The following is a 20151-nucleotide window of genomic DNA, read 5'->3' on the forward strand; positions in this document are numbered from 1 at the left end:
AAGATATAATCTATATATTTCCTTCCTTATTTTAATGAAAAGAATGTAGTAATTAAATATGATTTCATCTTTTGACCCCCATATTAATAATGGTCTATTCCGGATGTGGAGTTTCCCGCGTTAGGTTTAAAGAGCATTCAGCGCGCCTCGAGTACGCCATACGGAAACTGTATCCATTCTGCAACGTACTACATGCGAGTATACACTTACTGCTGGCTGGAACAACGTTTGATGAGGTGACATCGCATTTGGAAGACTGTTCCCTAAAACTTATCATTTTCAATGGCACCAAGCAAAAAGGTTTGTTTGTAACATATTTCGGAATAAAGATGATGGACGGTCGTACCTTAGAAGTAGAACCGTGATCCCTAGATCGCCCCGACGACGTATCGAAACTGGCATTCGCATTCCTAATCCTAGTCTAATCATAGCGTGCATTATGAACCGAGACTTTTAAATTTTAAATGGCTGCATGTATCGTTCGATTAATAATACAGGTATTAGAAGAGTCGTCAAGATCTCGTTGTCGTGATCGAAGTACGACGATGTAATAGTGTTGTGATATAGGCCTACACTGACCGAATTGTAAGTTTAGGCAGGGACTTCACAGGTCTACACATTACACAGAAAGAGTAAATTCTACTCTGTCTCTAATTAACTGCAACCGGCTAGCCGGCAGCCCGAACGCTCACACTTTTTTTTATAACATCATTATTGATAAACTCACAATAACTAAACTGTGTACAAGGAGCGCCCCGGTCCGGTACCGGGGTTTCTAACGTTAACGTCGTTAGATTTACAATGTACTCGGTCCCAAACCTATAACTATAACTTCTACCAACTACTGTGGATATAGTAGCTGTTGGATGTTGGCACGCAGTGCACAGTGCAGTGTTGATTGGCGATCGATGGCAATGAGCCCTGAGCTGAGCCTGGCTGTGTTTTCACTTGATCATCGATCACGTCACATCATGACATCACATCGCATCTGATTCTGATGCAGAAGTAGCTGGAGGACTGGTCTTGTACATCATGTAGAAGTCTAGAAATACGTCGGGCAATGGTTGATGATTCAAGCCATTTTGTTCTCTTTCAGAATTCCTCCTTGTCGGATCTGTTCACGGCAGATCTCTTCAATGGCGAGGAAATTGATGAGGAATCGTACGAGGACAGGAGGCGGAAGAACATCCAAGAAAATCAGCAGATGGTATGCATGCCTAATCTTAACCCTTTCTGTGTCAGGGACATTGGACAGTAGACTATGTGACCCGCTACAACAAAAGGATCCTAACTTGTTACAGTTGCTGACGGGCGAGCTAAGCATGGCCCAGAAAAAATGCTATTTTCAGGCCTTTCCTTTAATCATTTAGGTTCGAAATTTCGGCAGATGATAGAAGATACATTACACTACAAAATTATGTTAAAAACAGAAATCTGAACGTTTTGACAGATTTTGGTGATCTGACTTCAAACTCGATTTTCTCGGCTCACCCGTCAGCGACTTTAGGATCCTTTTGTTGTAGCGGGTCTCACATATTCTATGCTGTGACTTTTTCTCTTTTTTTTTTGGCACTCAAAGCAGCAGAGTTAGTGCATTAAATTAATGTGACCAAAATAAATAAATAAATAAATAGATAAATAAATTTTAGAATTCTTACCATAGGAATACACATTTTGATACTTAGTGTGTGCTTTATATGAAGGTGATGTGTCTGTGAAATTTGTATACAAGCATTATTTCAAAGCCTTCATGGAGCTGTGACCAAAATAAATAAATGAATGAATAAATCTTACCATAGGAATACACATTTTGATACTTTGTGTGTGCTTGTGTAGGTGATGTGTCTGTGAAATTTGCATACAAGCATTATTTCAAAGCCTTTGTAATAGAGAATGAAGCAGTTGTTGAAAATCCTTGTAAATCTGAACACATTTCCTAAAACTGTAGCGGAGTTCTGTGTTTTCTACACCTGGATAAGCAATGGATTCAAGCATATTTTTCTTCCTTTGTATGCATCTATCATGTATTGCCTTTAATTTTTTAGCTCACAAAGTTGTTGGCGGAGATTAAACATGTTCCCGGACTGCCCGATCTGCCCATGTTTCGACAGTCTCCGGCTGCTGTGAAAGCACCAAAGGTAACATAACTAAATTTACCAAAATATTGTGTAGTGATGTCGCAGTCTAATTGCTATCCTGTTGTCATGAGAACTGAATGTGCTGAAGTTTCAGATAAATATGAATTTAAAAAAACAGCAACAAGCAAATTAAATTGAAGATTTTAAATACACATGTGCAAGATGTCAAGTGTGATATTTTTGGAACTCTCACAGATTGCACAGCAAATAGTTGTAGAAGACATATCCCTACTTCACCCCCCCCCCCCCCATTATGATATCAGTGAATAGAATATGTGGCATCAGAGACAGTTGCTAGTAGTAAAATAGTAAATCTACAGCTTTAGATGCTTTCATAGTCTGTGCAAGCCTCTATAAAGGCTCTGGTATATTTTTGGTATGTGTAGCAGTTTCTCAGTCATTGAATATTTGTTTAATGAATAAACAAACAAAACATGTTGTTTTTCAGCCAAAGTCATCCCGACCCAGAAAATCCCTGGAGGTCCAGAGGGCCAGTCCGATCAGACGGAATCCCAGCCGCCAGGCCCGCTTTAGCCCCACCAAGGGAAACACCCCAGCTGCAAGAACCAGACTCTCAAACAGACTCCAGAAGAAACAGGAGGAGCAAGAAGACGAGTTCTTCCCACTTGTTCCTGGACAGGTATACAGAAATATACACTCTTTTTTAACTGATGATATTTATTCTACAAGAAAATTATAAGTGACATGTGAAGAGTATCTCTTTTTCATCATTATTGTGACTGGCAGAAAAAAAAAAAAGAAAGAAGAAGAAGAAGGAATAAATAACTGTTTAGTCCAGGCCTTACTGCAGCACTTTACAAACATGTTCAAATTTTCTTATGATATTTGTAATATGGATAATTATACATTGTAGACTATATACCAGGAAAGTTTGCCGGACATTTTTAATGTATGTGGTAAGGGAAAGGGAATTTAGTAGCTACACGATGTAACTCTACATTGAATCCTGAAGAGAAAGAGCCTTGAAATGATATGATCTTGGTGATACAAATAAAGAAAAAAAGCTAGCTTGTTGTCTTGGACTAATTGACAGCCAAGACAAATTCTCGGCCATCGTCCACATGTGTTTTGGCATAGCCAGAAGGTACAACACTGTATCACACATTGTGTAGTCTTATTTAAGCTGTTTCCAGCTGTCATTTAATACTGTATGCACCATATATTTAATGAGTCTAAATTTTCGCGAGTGGTTAAATTTGCGAGTGGTTAAATTAAAATTACAATTACTGAACAGAGAAATGTATATGTGTGTGTCACGCTCATAACGGGATCAGAGTCATTATTTTCATGTGTCTTTAATTTTGCAAATAGCACCTGACCTGCGAAATTCGCAAAAATAAAAACCTTGCAAAATATTCGGCTTATACAGTAATAGATCTGCTCTCAGCATGAAAGTCTTATCAAAAAGTTCTTTGACCAACAGATTTCTCATCAGATATGACCAAATAGTGGATGTCAAATCACATGACACAGCCTCTGTCTCATGCTCATTTGCAGAAACTTGTCATCAAGTTCGGCCCCTCTCCCGCCACACGCAAGCGGCATGCCTCGGACGGCGAATCGGACCTTGACAGTCGTGGTGATGACTTTGAAGTCTTTGAGGTTGGTTAAAATTCATACTTGTTGTTTGTTCAGTTTTGTTGTGTTTAGTGATGAGAATATAAAACATGAGATAGGATACTTGCATGTGGGAAACTTCATCATGAATGCCATACCAATCAATGTCATGCAGTTTACAAGCTATTTTGCTCTGACAGACCCAGAAAATTAATTGGGCATTGTGCGATCAACCCTCGATTGTCCCTAGCGTACATTTCTTCACGTTAGCGTAAAATATCATTTTCATCTCACGTCTTGTAGATCATAAAGCGGAAGTGGCACGAGAAATGGAAAAATTGCACACTGAAGCATTTGTTTGGGTTTTTTTTTTTTCTTGTCAGCTGATGAAACCTGTAAGGGGCACCCAGAAATATGTGGTGCCCCCCCCCCTTTCGAAATTCCTGGATCCGCCCCTTTAGTAAAACAATCTCTTTTTCCTTTAAATCTATTGTTCTTTCATTAAAAATAAATTACTCTTAAAGGAGGTGGTGTATAGAAAATGTAATAGTTTCTCATTTGTTTTCTAATAAGTGTTTAAATTTCAATGCAGAAGGCACAAAGGAGAAAGAATATGCAAGAAATAAAAGGAAAGATCATTTTTCAGAGAGCAGATTTTGACTTTTGGCTTATAACTATTTATGCAATATGTAAAAACTGACTTTTCTTCTTTTTTTTTTCTATGTGATAGTCATTATATATATTCTTAGCTTACGTTCAGTGAAATGTCTTGTTTTAGATATTTCCTCACCTTTTAGCATTTAATTTTATCTAATATTTTTCCCTGAATTGTGGATACATCTCAGGATGAACTTCCTTTGGATGGGGCTGGAGGGATGCAAGAGCATGAGGAGAGTGATGATGATGAGGAGGAGGAGTACGAACTGCCGACGCCCACCAAGAAACGGCGAAGCGCGGTTCCCGCCGCGCCGAGGCGGCCGGACGAACTCACGGAGGAGGAGCTGAACCTCGTGGCGAATTCGGTGAAGGAGAAGAGTTATGACTCGGTCTATGTAAGTTAACCAAGCAATTATGTCCACAGAGTGTTTGATCTCAGAAGGATACGCCGACTTGAAAACAGAGGATTCTCTCTAAAAGTAGGATTGATATCAAATTACAAGTGTCCACCTGCATTTGTTTCAGTTTCAGTTACATATGAGTCAGAAGTGAGTAATACATGGGAATGTGAAATTTAGACAATGCCGGCCCATTTGAATGCTATGTAGGAAAAAATAGATGCACCTATTTTGCAGCAGCTGCATTTGATGGCTGGCTTGTACAAGAATTTTAGCATGTAGGGGAGATATATGTAAGCTGTTTGAGTCAGAAGACTTGGTGCATTGTCACATGCAGAACAAAGGACATTAAAGACTCATTTGAATCTTCAGAAAATTGAATTCCAGTTCCTCCATAAAAATGGTATTCAGTTTAAGAGAAAAAAAAATAAAACAAAAAAGCAGTTAAAATTTTATTGAGTTTTAAAGACAGAATATGAATTTGTTGGATTTTAGAGTTTTAAATGTTAAAAATAAAATGTTGGACCACAGCTTCACATTACGAGACACAGAGTGAAACAAAAACGCAACGCTAAGTTTCTTTGAAGAGAGCATTATTCTACATGCAAGATTGAGATTATGACCAAAAGAAAATAAGGTATATTATAAATTGTTTTTAACATTCACCACAAGTTCGTTCCCGAACTTTCATTTTTCATTTTCAGGGCACCACATGCCACCAATGCCGCCAGAAGACTCACGACACAAAGACCATCTGCCGCTCGGGGTCATGCACAGGGGTCAGAGGTCAATTCTGCGGACCCTGCCTGAGGAATCGCTATGGCGAAGATGCGCGAGAGGCTCTCCTCGACGAGGTGAGAGAATGATCAAAGTTCTGAAAATGCTGACTTTCACCCAAAATTTATAAATTTCCTCCTAGCATATTAGGACACTGATTTGACATCAGTCATATAACACAATTTGTTTAATTGTGTTTGATTTCATTCATTCTATCATCATAGTCTTTATGAGGATTGAAAGATAAATCATTTTAGTGTTTTTCTCAAGCCTGTTACAAGTGTGCATTTTTACTGTACATAGTTATACAGATATGTAACAATACTCTTCATCTTGTGATACAAAGTTGACAGTAATTTTCATGTAACTAAAAAAAAAAGTAAGTCATTTTGTCCTCATTCAAACCTCGAAATTATTGTGGCACTTTTCAGTGTTATTAGTGATGTATTAGGGATGAAATCACAGGAACGGTGTCATCAATGTCAAAATGGCATTAAAAATCATTGTTTGGTTCAAACAAAAGGAAATCAGTATCTTCAAACTCTGAGAAATTGCTAATGCAGTAATTTAACTTGATGAGAAGCTAATTGCAATGCAAAACAGAAATTAACAGTAGTTTGCAAAAGTTTAGATGGTGTTTGATCAGGTATTCTCTGAAATTTGATTGTGTTCAATTGGCATGCAACTTTATTTGTATTTTTTGGTGTACTAAAAAAAAAAACAAAAAAAAAAAAAACAGAAGTTTTTGTTTTTTCCACTGATACAATATTGAAGGACTTGGTTTGAGCAAATGAAAAACGAAAACTTCAACTATCCAAACAAATGCACAAAGAAAAAGCAAACACACAAACTAAAAACAAAATGGTGTATAAATTTTTCACTTTCCACAGAATTGGATCTGCCCTCCGTGCCGAGGTAACTGCAACTGCAGCTTCTGCCGAAAGAAGCAGGGACGCCACGCCACGGGAATCCTGATCCATCTTGCAAAGCATCACGGGTACCGCAGCGTCAAGGACTTTCTTGAAAGGTGAGGACTTTGAGCTAAGAGTCACTTGCTTTTGTTTTTTTATTTTTTTTATTTGGTTCTTGTTTCTGATTGGTCATCAAGCTGAACCGTAATGCACACATTTCACTTGATTGCATGATAACCAGATTTTAAAAATGCCTGGCTTTTGATGCCCTGATTACCAAAGTGGAGTTCACTGTGGCCAATCAACTGGTTTGAAATGTTTATATTCCTTCTGTTAGTACAATATGTCATGCCATTTTATAAGCAACATGGAGTTGGGGTTGTTTTGTTTTGTTTTGTTTTGTTTTTCTTCTTCTTCTTCTTTATTAGTTCAGGGAGTAGTATATTCATGAAAAATTGAATGTGCAAAATCACTGCCGTATGCAGGATTTCAGTAAAAAGTCATATTTGTCAGGACATGTTTCTAGAAATGCAATTGTTCTCTAATTGTTTTCTGGCACAAGTTTAGAATACTTTGACGTGCGTTTACTTTAATGAGTATATGTCTCGAGGAACATACATACGATGTGAAAGTGACTTGCGCTGATAGATATGCCAGTGGAAAAAATGAAAAAGTAAAAACAAAAACTTGAGGTTTGAGAAAACAATTTTGTGGTTATGATTTTCAAGGAGCATTTATCACAGCTTGTACTTCCAGTTTTACAGCTTGATTAAATATGCTTTAAAGTCAAATAGTTTACATTCCATGGAAATAGACTCTGGTGTGAAACACCATTTTTACACTATTTACATTTGTATTTTTTCTTCTGTCTCTCTGACATCTGGCAGCTTTGGACGTCACTAGGGATCATGACATGTTCTTAGACTTCAGGAATAAGAAGAGCATAGTGATGGGCTGTGATGCCCAATGTCGCCCACTTTCCTCGGTCAATGTCTGCCCATGTAGACAAAGTCACCTTGTCCCCGCTTCTGACCAACACATCTACAGAGCAAGGTATAACTGCGCCATTTCTCAACCTTAACTTGTGACAATCAAAATAAGTAAAACTGCTACATTTTGTTAATGTCTATGCATGATATATGCAACACACTTTATTTTTGATGTGCTTGCAACTGTAAAGTCTTGTAGAGACCTGGTCAGGAGCCAAGTGCTTTTTACAAACTGTATCTTTATTCCTTTCAGAGATATTATTGTTTGTGTTTTTAACTATACTTTTTGCACTTATATTAAAGGGGATGGCTAGTAACTGATCAGTGGGAATCAGTGGGAATGCTGAGGGATGATTGTTCCAATCCTTGTGGGATTCATTTAAGAGTACATTATATATCTTCTGTTGTGTGAAATTTATTTGCTTCAGAACAGTCTCATATTCAAGTAATGTGCAGATTAATGCCCCATCACTGACCAGGCACGCTAACCTGGAAACATTAAACTGCACATTACTTGAATATGAGACCATTCTGAAGCAAATAATTTTCACACAACAATAGATATATAATGTACTCTTAAATGAATCCCACAAGGATTGGAACAATCACCCTCCAGCATTCCCACTGATTCCCACTGATCAGTTACTAGCCATCCCCTGTAAGACAGGAAGAAAGCAAAGGTCAGGTTGAAGAAAAAAAAAAATTGCCATGAATTACCAGAATTAACCATGTTTTGACATGGTTGCAATTCCCTAGAGATCCACTGAGCCTCCAATTTTTTTTTGTATGTTTTTTTTTTTCTTGTTAGGTTGTTGATTCCACGCAAAGTTCTTGTATTCTACCAAGAATCTTTACATTGTCAATGTTCTTTTTTATTCTTGTTTTGTCTCTGTGCTTAGGTACAAGGTTGTATGTACATAAAACAGATTTTAACGTGTATACATGTAAACATGGCTGTAACTTGTGGCTCGATTATATAAAATGTACTCATCTTTGAACACTTCGTGCCCCAATTGCATGGTGTTATTTGTTACACCATATTCTGCCTTTATGCAAGTACTTGATCAAGTTGGATTTTATGTGGTCTGATCTCATTTTCTGTCTGTAACCACGAAGAATGGTAATATCCTTGTAACCACGAAGAATGGTAATATCAAAACCTTGTACAAGTGTATGTTCAAACCTTTCCTCTAGTCAGTGTTAAAGAAATAAAAAAAAAAAAGGAATGCTTGTGGTATCTTCTATGCATCATTTTTTCCAGTGCTGCAGTAATTTAGAGGTAATAAAGACACAAAATGACACTGGAAAATTTGAATTTGATGGGCTGCATCTGTCAGTTACTGTAGCTCCTTTCAGATAAACGTGGTATCTATATCAGAACCACATGGCCGTTCGAGGCCAGGTCATTTGGGCTTTTATATTATCTTTTTACGTGTTGCCAAATTGTCATTTTATGGAGTTGTTCAAATTCATCATTGCACAGATTCATGTATGAATTATGAATTATGTTTTACCTTACAAATTCCTCCAAGCATGTGCTTATTTTGTCAAAAAGATAAATTTTACTATGATCTTATGATTGACTGTAGTCATTTGAAGGTTTTGCATTTTTAGCACTGGGACATTGAAGGCATGTGGCCATTGCGTGTAGTGCCATGCTTTGCAATTTGCAACATATACGATACGTTGTTTCTCTGAAAATTTCATTACATATTTTGAATTCCCGCAAGACAGCGTACATTACAGTATTTGAATGGAATGAGATATTGCTAACTGCCATTCAATTAGTTCAATTTTCTTGTAAATAGTTCTAACTTTCCTGAACAATTTGCACTAATCTTGCATTAACAATGTCAGTGGGGATGCTGGTCCTACTAAAAGAGGTGGACGTATATTTTGCCAAAGTTTTTAATTTGTGTGATATGAATTATTCTATTAACCAAGTTTCGAGCAAGAAAGATGTTCATTCCGTGTCTGTACATAAACTGTTTAGTGCAAGTAGAAGTTTTGCTAACATGTTCCCAACAAGATTGAGATATATTCATGGAAATGCAATTTGTACACGGCAGATCAGGTGCCTGTAGGCAAGGGTGTTACACTTATTTAGCTACGCAGAATTTTCAGACTAAAATTGGCCGTGCTAGCTTCCAGTTATCAAACTTTACAAAGATTTTTTTTTTTTTTGAATGATCATTGATAGGAAGGTTTGCTACACCTGAATGGACTTGATAATCTACTACTGTAAGTTAAGATTGAATTGATTTCTGAATGCTGATGAAAAAACTTGGCAAGTTAAGCTAGTGTAAGTGTCTGTGGACATACTGTATAAAGAGTTAATGACCAAACAAGCAATGTACTAATGTGCAGCTGTGCGAGAGCATGATCTCATGCATGTTTGCTTGGTGCTTTTATTTTTATGTTCTTTCATCTGTCTGGATTTAAATAAAACTCTTCTCTTCCCCATAAGAGTCACCTCTTTCGTTACTGCAGACAACTACACGTGTTATGATGTCAGTCATGGTACTTCTATGGAGTGATCTAGAGGGGTTAATAGGGAGCTTTAGATTTGCGGCACGGACGTTTGAGACGACGCTTGCGTTGGTCATTCTCCTCTCTCCCTGCGTCGTGCTGAAAAGTAGCTTTAGATTATGCTAGGATGCAGCCTATAAAAAATAAAATGGCGTCCCCATATGATTGGTGCATGAAGTAGCTCTGTACGTCGTGAATTCAGCGGACGTAAAAATAACCCAGAACGTGCAGTGAAAATTCAGACGACGCAAGCTTTAAATAGATCAACTTTGATATGCGCTTTTGCGCATGCGCAGAACTTTTTTTTTTTTCTTCTGAACATCCCCGTCGCGAAAATCTAAACCTCCCTATTGTCCCACACTGACATGCTCAACTCATTCCACAATGTGCCAAATTTGTTTTATGTATTCCATCATACAGTGGTGCCAAAGAGTTGTAATTCTTTTTAAACCGTTCTGTGCCAAGGACTTTGGACAGTGTAAATACAATGCAATTGGGTTTTCTGTGCCAAGTACATGTAGCACTCAAAGCATACAAAGGGTTCACATGAACTTGGTATAAAGAGACATAGTGTGATAAATTACCTGATATAGTGAACTGTTTCTACAGTTGTAGTGGTCCCATTGTAGGCCTACGCGTGTTGAATGTTGTAACAGCTCAGGGCAGGTCTGAGTAGATTAGCAGTTAGGCCTGTGTATAGAGAGTACCAAAATCGCAGGATTTCTTGTGAATTCATGCATTTTGATCTCTAATGTGCATCAAATGATGTGACAAGATAATTCACTGTGATCCTATGATATGCTCACACACTTTTTATTAATTTGTTACGTCCTAATACAGACAGCAGTTTCCCAAATGTTGCCAACAAATTTGATCAAAATATGCATGAATTTTGAAACATGAATTGATAAGCCACACTTGTACATAGAGGTTCAAACTTGTTCACTGCAAAACAGTAAAACAAAATCAAAGAAAAAAGTTTTTAATGTCTATTACAAAGTTCTGAATTTGTTGAAATGTTACTGTCAGAGCCGATTTTACTCTTTGGTAGAGTAAAAATTCCTTTTTGAGAGATCGTCTACCAAATACCTGATAAATTGTTCGTCCAATTATGTACTGGCGTGCTGCAGCATTGAAGAGCAGTTCATTCCAATTGTGGTTCTATCATAGAATATCCAGAAAGAAAAGTAGGGTCTAGAAGTGGTTGGTACATTTGACATGTCTGCCCAAAACAAATGATATCTCCCTACCAGAACAAGCCCAGAATATTTTTAGAGTGAACTGATCTCTCCACAGCAGATCATTCCAATTTGCTGTGAAGTTCAAAGAGTCTTGAATTTGTATTTCATTGTTTTTCAAGCTCCAGTGTTTCCAATATAATACAAGAGTTTGTTATGATGAGAATCTGTGTTTGCTAGTCTTGATCAAGACTTTCTGTTCTATTTGTGTAATGCACCAATATCTCATTTCAATTGTGGTATTCTTCAGGAAACTTTGAGTACGTGGTATTGTGTATAAAGCAGCTGCCAAAGTTTTCATCACTATTTGCCAAATACTTTTACTGTTCTGATTGTTACTATCAAACTTGTTCTTGCTAAACAACAATAAACATCTTTTTAATTTTTCTACGAATGCCATGTTCTTTTGAGTGTTCATTGTTTGGACTAACACCACTGACTGTGATGTGTCTTCTGACCTGGGTGACACATACATGTTGTAAAGAATGTGTTTAATGTGTGCTTTTAACAGGGAATGAAACCCAAATTCTACATATATGTGGATTGAGTGAATGCAGCAATATTCGTGGAATACATTTGTGAAGTTTGAGGGAAATCGGAGAATCCATTGAAAAGTTGTGAATTTGGGGAATTTTGCCGCAGCCATTGCTGGATGAGAAGACCACTGCAGTTCATGATGTCACATGTGTACAACAATGTAAAGAAAATATACATTGTATATGAAGAGAATTCCACAAAATGTCACTCTTTTAAAGGGACTGTACAGTACTGGCTGAGGTGGGGATTCATGTTTTGAACATTCCTAAGCGAGATAATGAAAAGCCTCTTATGAAATATGAACGAGCATGTAATTTTAAGAAGGATTCAACGTTTATTTGATGAAAATTGGTTTTTAAATGGCTGAGATATCCAAAAAAGTGCTAATAATAAAAGGCGACATGCCACAACTTTATTAGGATCTCTTTGTTTCACCTTGTTTTTGGATATCTCAGCCATTTCAAAACCGATTTTCATCGAATAAACTTTTGATACCCCTTAGAACTGCATGCTCTTTGACATCTCATAGAGTGGTTTCTGAATATCTCGCAAAACGTTAAAAGCTAAATCCTCACCTTGACCAGAACTGTGCACACCCTTTAATATTAAAGTACACATTCCCTGGACAGGTGTCAAGGCCAAATTTTATTCTATCTGCCTTCTGGAAGATGGAAGTCAATTATGCTAGGAAAGTAAAAGTATGTTGAATTCTCTTTAAATTCTCTTTATATCCTTGTCCATGTATGACATCAAGAAATGTTGTAGTCTTCTCATCAAGCAATAGAAGCACTGAAATTCTAATAATTCCGAACTTTTTAGCAGATTGTACGATTTAACTCAAACTTTGCTGATGTGTTCTATTAAAGGACAAGTCCACTTTCTTATACATGTGGATTGAGTGAATGCAGCAATATTAGTAGAATACAGTACATCAGTGAGAGTTTGAGGAAAATCAGACAATCTGTTGAAAAGTTATGAATTTTTGAAGTGTCTGCTCAGTCACTGCTGGATGAGAAGACTACTACAGCTGATGATGTCACATGCGTACAACAATATAAGGGAAATATAAAGAGAATTTCACAAAATGTTACTTTTTGAAAAAGTACACATTTCCTCGACTTGCCACTGACGTATGTTAAGGGTAATATTATTCCCCTGCTTTCTGAAGGAGGGAAGTCGAGCATTCTCTTATTGTCCGAGAAAAGTGAAAAATATATGTTGAATTTTCTTTATATTTTCTTTATGTTGTTGTACGCATGTGACATCATCAGCTGTAGTAGTCTTCTCATCCAGCAGTGACTGAGCAGAAACTTCACAAATTCATAACTTTTCAACGGACTGTCCGATTTTCCTCAAACTCTCGCTGATGTGTTCTACTAATATTGCTGCATTCACTCATTCCACATGTCTATGAAGGTGAACTTGTCCTTTAATGTTACTGCATTCTCTCAATTCACATATATCATATATTTGGTTTCATTCTCCTTAAAATAACAATGTGGAATACATGTATTATCAAAGTGTTGAGAAACTTGACACCTTGATAGTATTAGCAGTACTAAAGACACTAAAGCAGCACACACACATCATAGTACACACATTCACCCATTAAAACACACACACACACACAACGGAAAAGCTTACATTGTATGAGAATAACACAAGACCACTACCGGTAAATCCTCGCCAAAAACAAGAATACCAACTGAAACCACATTGAAAACTTGATCTAAATAAACAGAATAACGAGGGATTAACAATTTGTGTATCACAATTTTTATTTCTTTAGGCAAACACAATAAAAATGGATGTAACAATGACAAACACATATTAAGCGTCAACAATCATATCGCCATGTTAAGCTCACACATACATGATGTATTAGGAACACAGGTGAAATCTCAGAATGATGTAATCATGATGTAATCACTGCCATAATGAACAAGTTTTCAACATTCAATGTGTCTTAAAATACACAGCATTTACATCTCAACAAAATTAATGATTGCAGACTAGATCCTTCATGTTTATCACACAGCATGGATCAGAGTGGCATGATTTGTTCAAGTTTACCCCGACTGTAAAATCAACCACCCAGGAAGAAGTTTGATCACATTTGCGAACACACTAAATCATTCCTTACCAAAAAGAAACACACAAGCATTCATGGTATAAAAACACATTCAGTATCGCCAACTAAAATCGCCACATTAGGTTCACACACATTGCTCATTTAAATGGACGATATTACAGTAAATACATGTAGCTGCACATATGAAATCACCATTGCACTGAGCAAAGTTAAAAACATATTTAAAAAGTGCACGCCATTAACATCACGCCACATCTACAATGACAATGTCCTACATTTTCTGGGTTGTAAAGGGTGTGTACAGTTCTGGTTGAGGTGAGGATTTAGCTTTTAACGTTTTGCGAGATATTCAGAAACCACTCTATGAGATGTCAGAGAGCATGCAATTCTATGGGGTATCAAAAGTTTATGTCATGGAAATCGGCTTTGAAATGGCTGAGCTATCCGAAAACAAGGTGTAACAAAGAGATCCTAATAAAAGGCGTGGCCTGTCGCCTTTTATTATTATCACTTTTTTGGATATCTCGGCCATTTGAAAACCAATTTTCATTAAATAAACATTGAATCATTCTTAAAATTACATGCTCTTTCATATTTCATGAGAGGTTTCTCATTATCTCACTTAGGAATGTTCAAAACATGAATCCCCACCTCAACCAGTACTGTACACTCCCTTTAACTATGAGAATAACAATGCCACCCCATCATTCAAGTGAGCTTTTTAATATGTAGTGGATGTAATAATGATCAAACACTAGTTGAGATTTTGTCACATCCTTTCATGTAACCTAGTAAAAATATACCCTACCTGAAGTCAATTTCTCACCTAGCACACACTTCATAACATATGATGCCATTTGCTTCTCTCATCTCTCCATCTCAAAAAAAAAGAAGAATGCAGACTTTTACACAAACATAACAGTAATTGTGTAATGTGCATAATTAGTTTTAAAAAAAAAAATCTCTTTATTGTAAATGCAACTTGTAGAAGTTGGATAGCATTGTAACACAAATTACTATTTAAGAGTTAAGGAAGTGAAACATATACCCCATTTAGAGTCCCCCTGTCTAGGAGGACCTCAAGAGGACATGCTAGATGAAAACTAGCCATTTTTTTTACACAAACTCAGTAGGTTTAGAGTTTAGAGTTTAGAGTCCCCCTGTTGTCTAGAGTGAGGTCCGTATACATTTCTGTGGAAACCAGTGAAAGGGTATTTTTTTTCCACCACAAACATTCATCATGATTCATAACTTTTGAACAGAGTATCTGATTTTCTTCGCACTCCACTGATGTATTCTACTACATTGCTGCATTCATGCCATCTACAGAGACATCTGGACTTCAAAGCTCACATTTATATATGTATCACATTGCAAATGCTATTTTAGTCCCGTCCAAAAACTCTGGGTATATTTGGGACTGGTTTATGTCCGTGCAAGGAATGTACCCTGTGTTTGGTTAATGTGTGTGTGTGTGTGTGTGTGTGTGTGTGTGTGTGTGTGTGTGTGTGTGTGTGTGTGCATGTTTTCTTGCTAGGTTTTCTCTTTATTTTTATTATCTCTGGTAACAACATTTACATACAAAATATAGTTCTGTACCTGACATTTAAAAGTGAACATACCTTATGAAATGGTATACAATGTACTGATGTATTCAATGAAATCTCGAAAACTGACAGCTGCAGTTAACCCGTTCCGTACAGGAACCCAGTGACCTGCATGCTGAGAGTATGGGCATTTCAGAATTCAGTATGGAACGGGTTAATTCACGAACAAATTTTACTATGTCAACAATAAAACAATGCATTTTTTATCAAACAGTATTAAAAGAGATAAAAACATCTGACTTTATGGATTGCGAGGTATTGCACAGACTTGGTATGGCATGGGGATTCGGGTGGCCCCCACTTTCCCCACGGTGCTAGGGCGTGGAGCGCCCTCTGGTAGTCGGAACTCGAATCGGTGGAGGAGGTGGGTGAAGAAGAAGTAGAGTTCCATCTTAGCCAGCTGCTCACCCAAGCACTTCCTCCGACCTGTGATGACCAAACAGAGAGAGAAAAAAATGTAAACACAGGAAAACTGGTTTATAACGAGGACCTAAAAAGCATGATGATTGCCTTGTTATATCCAAGGAGCTTTTCCCCAGTAAGTACAAGAGTGCAGAGTATGCATACGCCCTGTACTATTGCTTTGTGAGCGCACGGGGAGCACTGGAAGACGGCGGTAGGCTCACCCCTCATGCTAACACCCTAGCAAACGAGCAACCAAGAAGCAGCCAAATCTGGAAGTGCGTACTTGCGAAAAGTTCATAAGTTGAAATACGTGCTGTATAGATGTTACTTCACTACGCAAAAAATCTGCCATTACTAAGTGGGTAATAGCAGCCCCCATGAAATCTCAGACACCATTATATAGTTCGCCCTCTAGTGGTGGAAAGGAGAAAAATCTCTTTGGTCATATCAGATTTTTCATGGTCTCCGGAAGAAAAAAAAAACAACAATGAAGAAATGTTGAGGGTTGTGACCTGCAAAATCTCCTTGTTAAAGGGGAAATCCAGTCCAAATATAAGTTTGTCTGATATGAAGAAAAGAGTAAAATATCAATATTCAACGGTAAAATTTTGATCAAAATCGGGTAAAAAGTAAGAAAGTTATGACATTTTGAAGATTTGCTAATTTTTCAGGAAACAGTTCTCGAACGGTGACATTATAGGAATATGCAATTTGTGGCAAAGTGAGCATGGTCATATCCTCATAACTTGCCATACAGTTCATACCATATATATATGAAATTTGGAAATTTCAGATTTTTAATTAAAACGCAATTATGCCCGAGGCTCAAAAAAACATCTAGAAAGAAACAACTTACTGGTACTAATGCAGAATGGAAAGAGTTCATCACTTTGGAAAACAGCACCATCATTGTATCATTAGGAGTTTGATTCTGAGAAATTGCATTTGAATATCACATCTTCCCTACGGAACAACACTGCCAATAGCCATCCCAGGCAATCTTAAACCATTGGGTACTATTGGGGATAAAAGAGAAACAACCTACCAATGCAGAATGGAATGAATTCATCCCTTTGGATCACAGCGGTCCTATCCTCATTCAGAAATCTCTCAGGGACAAACTCCTCAGGGTTCTTCCATGTCTTCGGGTCGTAATGCACGGCCCATAAATTCGGTAGCACCAGAGTGCCCGCAGGGATGTCAAAGTCGAAGAGCTTTGTGTCGCAGGTGGAGGCGTGAGGGACCGCTAGTGGTACAATGGTGGCCATGCGCTGGACCTCCATCAGGACCGCCTCGGTGTAAGGGATGTCCTTTCGTTGCTCCAGGGTGGGCATCCTGTCCGGCCCAATGGCTCTGTCCAGCTCCTCGTGGACTTTGCGCTGGACGTCCGGATGCAGGACCAGGTAGAGGATGGCCCACATCAGGGTGGTTGCTGTGGTGTCCGTTCCCGCCACGAAGAGATCCCCAAGCGTCTGCCGCAGATCGTCCTCGCTGAAAGGGACCCCGCCCGTAGAGGGACCGATGCTGCCATCGCTTCCATCATGTGGTGGATTTCCATTGCACGCTTTTTCCCCCTGCACCCGCTTGAGCTCCTCCATATACATCTGCACGAAGCAGGGCTCCTCCGACTCTGGTCTGTTGAGGGCATCTTTGATCATGGCGCTGTCAAATTCCTGCCACTTGCGGTGGTTGTTCGCCAGCTTCCTCCAAACTGGAAGCGGCAAGTACTGAAGGACAGGGATAAAGCCTGTCACACCGGTCGTCTCCGAGATCTCCAGACCTTCGTGGATGATGTCAAGGAACTGCTTGAAGTAGATATCGTCATGCTTGAAACGTTGGCCGAAGACAATCCACGAGATGATGTTCGAGACAGACACATTGAGGTCATGAAATGGAACAAAAGGTTCTGACTTTCTACTGGTAAACAGGTCTGACAAAGTCTCAATTTCAGAGACAATGTTCTCAATGAGGCGGGACTTGCCCATCCCGAGTGAGCGCAGAGCTGCCAAACCAAACCGCCTCCTTTCCCGTTGATTCTCTCCGACATGGGCTGAAATAATGCCTGCATATGAAGCAATGAAAAAATTATTAAAATTAAAATTAGATGAATACTGGTATGAAAGTCACAAATAATACAAATATCTGAGGTCTTTACAGACCTGCCTTCAACACAGATTGCTCTCGACAATACAGCTATATTAAATAACCAAATTCTAATCGCACTATGGCCATGCAACCTGGCTTGAAAGGCAGGACGTGTTCCCTCCTCCATTTTCTTTTAAGGAGTGGGGGGGGGGGGGGAACTCCCCCCCAAAAAAAAAAAAAAAAAAAAAAAAAATCTTAAAGCTTGATATTCTTATATTTCTATTTTGTTGGCATTATCTAAAGATTTTGCAGGATCTTAGCTGTGAACTTTCTTATTGAAGGTAAGCTTTAAGAATTTTTTTTTCCCGCTTGAAAATTTTCAAAACATCCACCAAAGTATGCTCCTCATTGTTGAGATTCAATTTAATTCTAAAAATTGCAAGAGCTCCCTCGTGTCCAAGGGATACCCCTCCCATAGACCTCCCTTTGAAGGGGTACATATTACTAGACCTCTATTACTAGTCAAATGGAACGAGAGCTTGCCATTTATTTCACCAATGATGCATTGTTATTGCAACTATAAAGCATTTTCTCTCTCTCTCTCTCTTGTAAGATGAACTAGTTTACACGTTACTTTGAAGGACTGGATGGGGATCGGGAGAAAGGGAAGATATGGGGTGAGAAAACCTGACGACAGGTAAAGAAAACGTGTAAACAAACTAGGACCTAACACTGACTGTCTACACATTAAATACCTCGTCCTTTGGTAATGTATTCCATCATTCCTAGCTTCGGTCTGTCGGCAAAATCGTCTCCGGATCGGGAAAACGCCTCTCTCATGGAAGAGAAGTCGTTGAGGATTAAAGTGGGCACCACTCCTATCCTCGTGTAAAATACCGGGCCAAATTTCTCCGACATCTTCGCGAACAGCTTCTGCGGCTCGTCCCCAATCAAGCTCGGCATGCAGCCTATCACCGGCCAGGTTCGGGGCCCGCTCGGCGGAAGCTTCATCGCCGACTGCGCCTCATATCTCGTCCTGAATAGCTGCCGTGAGACGTAAATACACACCAGAAATACTGCGAAAGATATTAGAAATGTCGTCGAATCTACAATCAGCAGGTTTCCGATCACTTCGCTGACCATGGTGCGCTATTTCTTGGAAGGATTTTGCCTCCTGTTGACGTAAAATCAGTGAGAAAATAGGCCCTGTCGGAAGGTGCTTCCAACGATGGTTACGTACAATTTGTATGTAATCATTACGTAGCAGAAGTCTTTTTGGCGAATGAACCGGTTACCGCGTGCGGCTGGCATTGCTATGCTTTTACAATACAACCCGGCGATCGTTGAATAACGGTGCCTGATAGTACACGTGTATTCTATTTCCAGGGACGGTAAGGTAAAAAAAATAATAATAATAATACTATAAAGCAAAAACGAAACAAAACAAAACAAAGCAATGCCTTACACGCTTAAAATCAAACTCTAAACAGATGAATTAGGTTGGTTTTATTGAAGTATTTTTCCCCAAATATAGATATACGACAGCAAGAGGAAATTCTCCTAAGCATAATTTTCTTTTTGTCTGAAGATAGACTATGAACCACACAAAGGCGATTTCTTCACTCTTGAGCAAATTACCGATTAGATAAGGCGAGCCTTGTCACTACAGTGGGCCTTTTGTTTTTTGTTTGTTTTTTTTCACATTATGTGAAGCGACGTCTCAATATAGGTTGTATCAATTATTATGTCAATATGATGAAAAGTAAAATGAGCTGAGAGAATGAAACAGAGCGCGGTGAATATTAATTGACCCTATTGTAAACTGATTCAGATCCTAATTAAGCATAATTTCCACCACTCCCCCGCAGTACGAGAATTCTCAAGTTTTTGATTAATAATTCTGTGATAGCGGTTACACTGGCACATTCATTTTAATGCAACTGTGATTAAATGAAGGGATAAAAAAGAATTAATAACCTAAGTTTCTAAATATTTCGACTAGTTTGTTGTTTTTTAAGCAATTTTAACAGTTTATAGATTATATATGCTAGCTATTCAAGGCAACTTTATGATTATACTAGTAACAGTCCTTTTTTTTTCGCAGAATTGGCCTGTGTCTGTGACATAGCCTATAGGCCTATGATATAGGCCTATGACTCTAATCAATTGCAATATAGCTCGAAGGTTAATAGTTATGCTCTTAGTTTTGC

The 20151-nt window shown here is 38.3% G+C and overlaps 2 protein-coding genes across 2 annotated transcripts; one reads left to right on the forward strand and one right to left on the reverse strand.

The window, feature by feature from the left end:
• The first annotated feature begins 204 nt into the window (after nt 1–204).
• LOC140230045 (cell division cycle-associated protein 7-like) lies at nt 205–7394 on the forward strand. Its single transcript, XM_072310251.1, has 9 exons — nt 205–300; nt 1097–1207; nt 2046–2138; nt 2587–2778; nt 3657–3761; nt 4562–4768; nt 5476–5625; nt 6439–6575; nt 7347–7394. Exons 1-9 carry the CDS (start codon nt 283–285, stop codon nt 7360–7362), a joined length of 1029 nt encoding a protein of 342 aa, XP_072166352.1. The 5' UTR covers nt 205–282; the 3' UTR covers nt 7363–7394.
• An 8122-nt stretch (nt 7395–15516) lies between these two features.
• Nucleotides 15517–19084, reverse strand: LOC140229668 (cytochrome P450 2U1-like). The gene is made up of 3 exons (XM_072309912.1): nt 18697–19084; nt 16902–17918; nt 15517–15877 (listed from the first exon to the last, which is right to left on the reverse strand). The coding sequence occupies exons 1-3, from the start codon at nt 19082–19084 to the stop codon at nt 15693–15695; spliced, it is 1590 nt and encodes a 529-aa protein (XP_072166013.1). The 3' UTR covers nt 15517–15692.
• Between the last annotated feature and the right edge of the window lie 1067 nt (nt 19085–20151).

Source organism: Diadema setosum, chromosome 6 (assembly GCF_964275005.1).
Source record: "Diadema setosum chromosome 6, eeDiaSeto1, whole genome shotgun sequence".
NCBI lineage: Eukaryota > Metazoa > Echinodermata > Echinoidea > Diadematoida > Diadematidae > Diadema > Diadema setosum.

What these genes read in the sequence shown, in the direction of transcription:
- LOC140230045 (XM_072310251.1), top strand. An exon ending in TCCCACTTGTTCCTGGACAG is followed by an intron (nt 2,779 to 3,656) that starts GTATACAGAAAT and finishes GCTCATTTGCAG; the next exon opens with AAACTTGTCATCAAGTTCGG. An exon ending in ATGACTTTGAAGTCTTTGAG is followed by an intron (nt 3,762 to 4,561) that starts GTTGGTTAAAAT and finishes GATACATCTCAG; the next exon opens with GATGAACTTCCTTTGGATGG.
- LOC140229668 (XM_072309912.1), bottom strand. Translation starts at nt 19,084, where the DNA reads ATGGTCAGCGAAGTGATCGGAAACCTGCTGATTGTAGATTCGACGACA. An exon ending in ATACATTACCAAAGGACGAG is followed by an intron (nt 17,919 to 18,696) that starts GTATTTAATGTG and finishes CTTCATATGCAG; the next exon opens with GCATTATTTCAGCCCATGTC. An exon ending in ATTCATTCCATTCTGCATTG is followed by an intron (nt 15,878 to 16,901) that starts GTAGGTTGTTTC and finishes TGGTCATCACAG; the next exon opens with GTCGGAGGAAGTGCTTGGGT.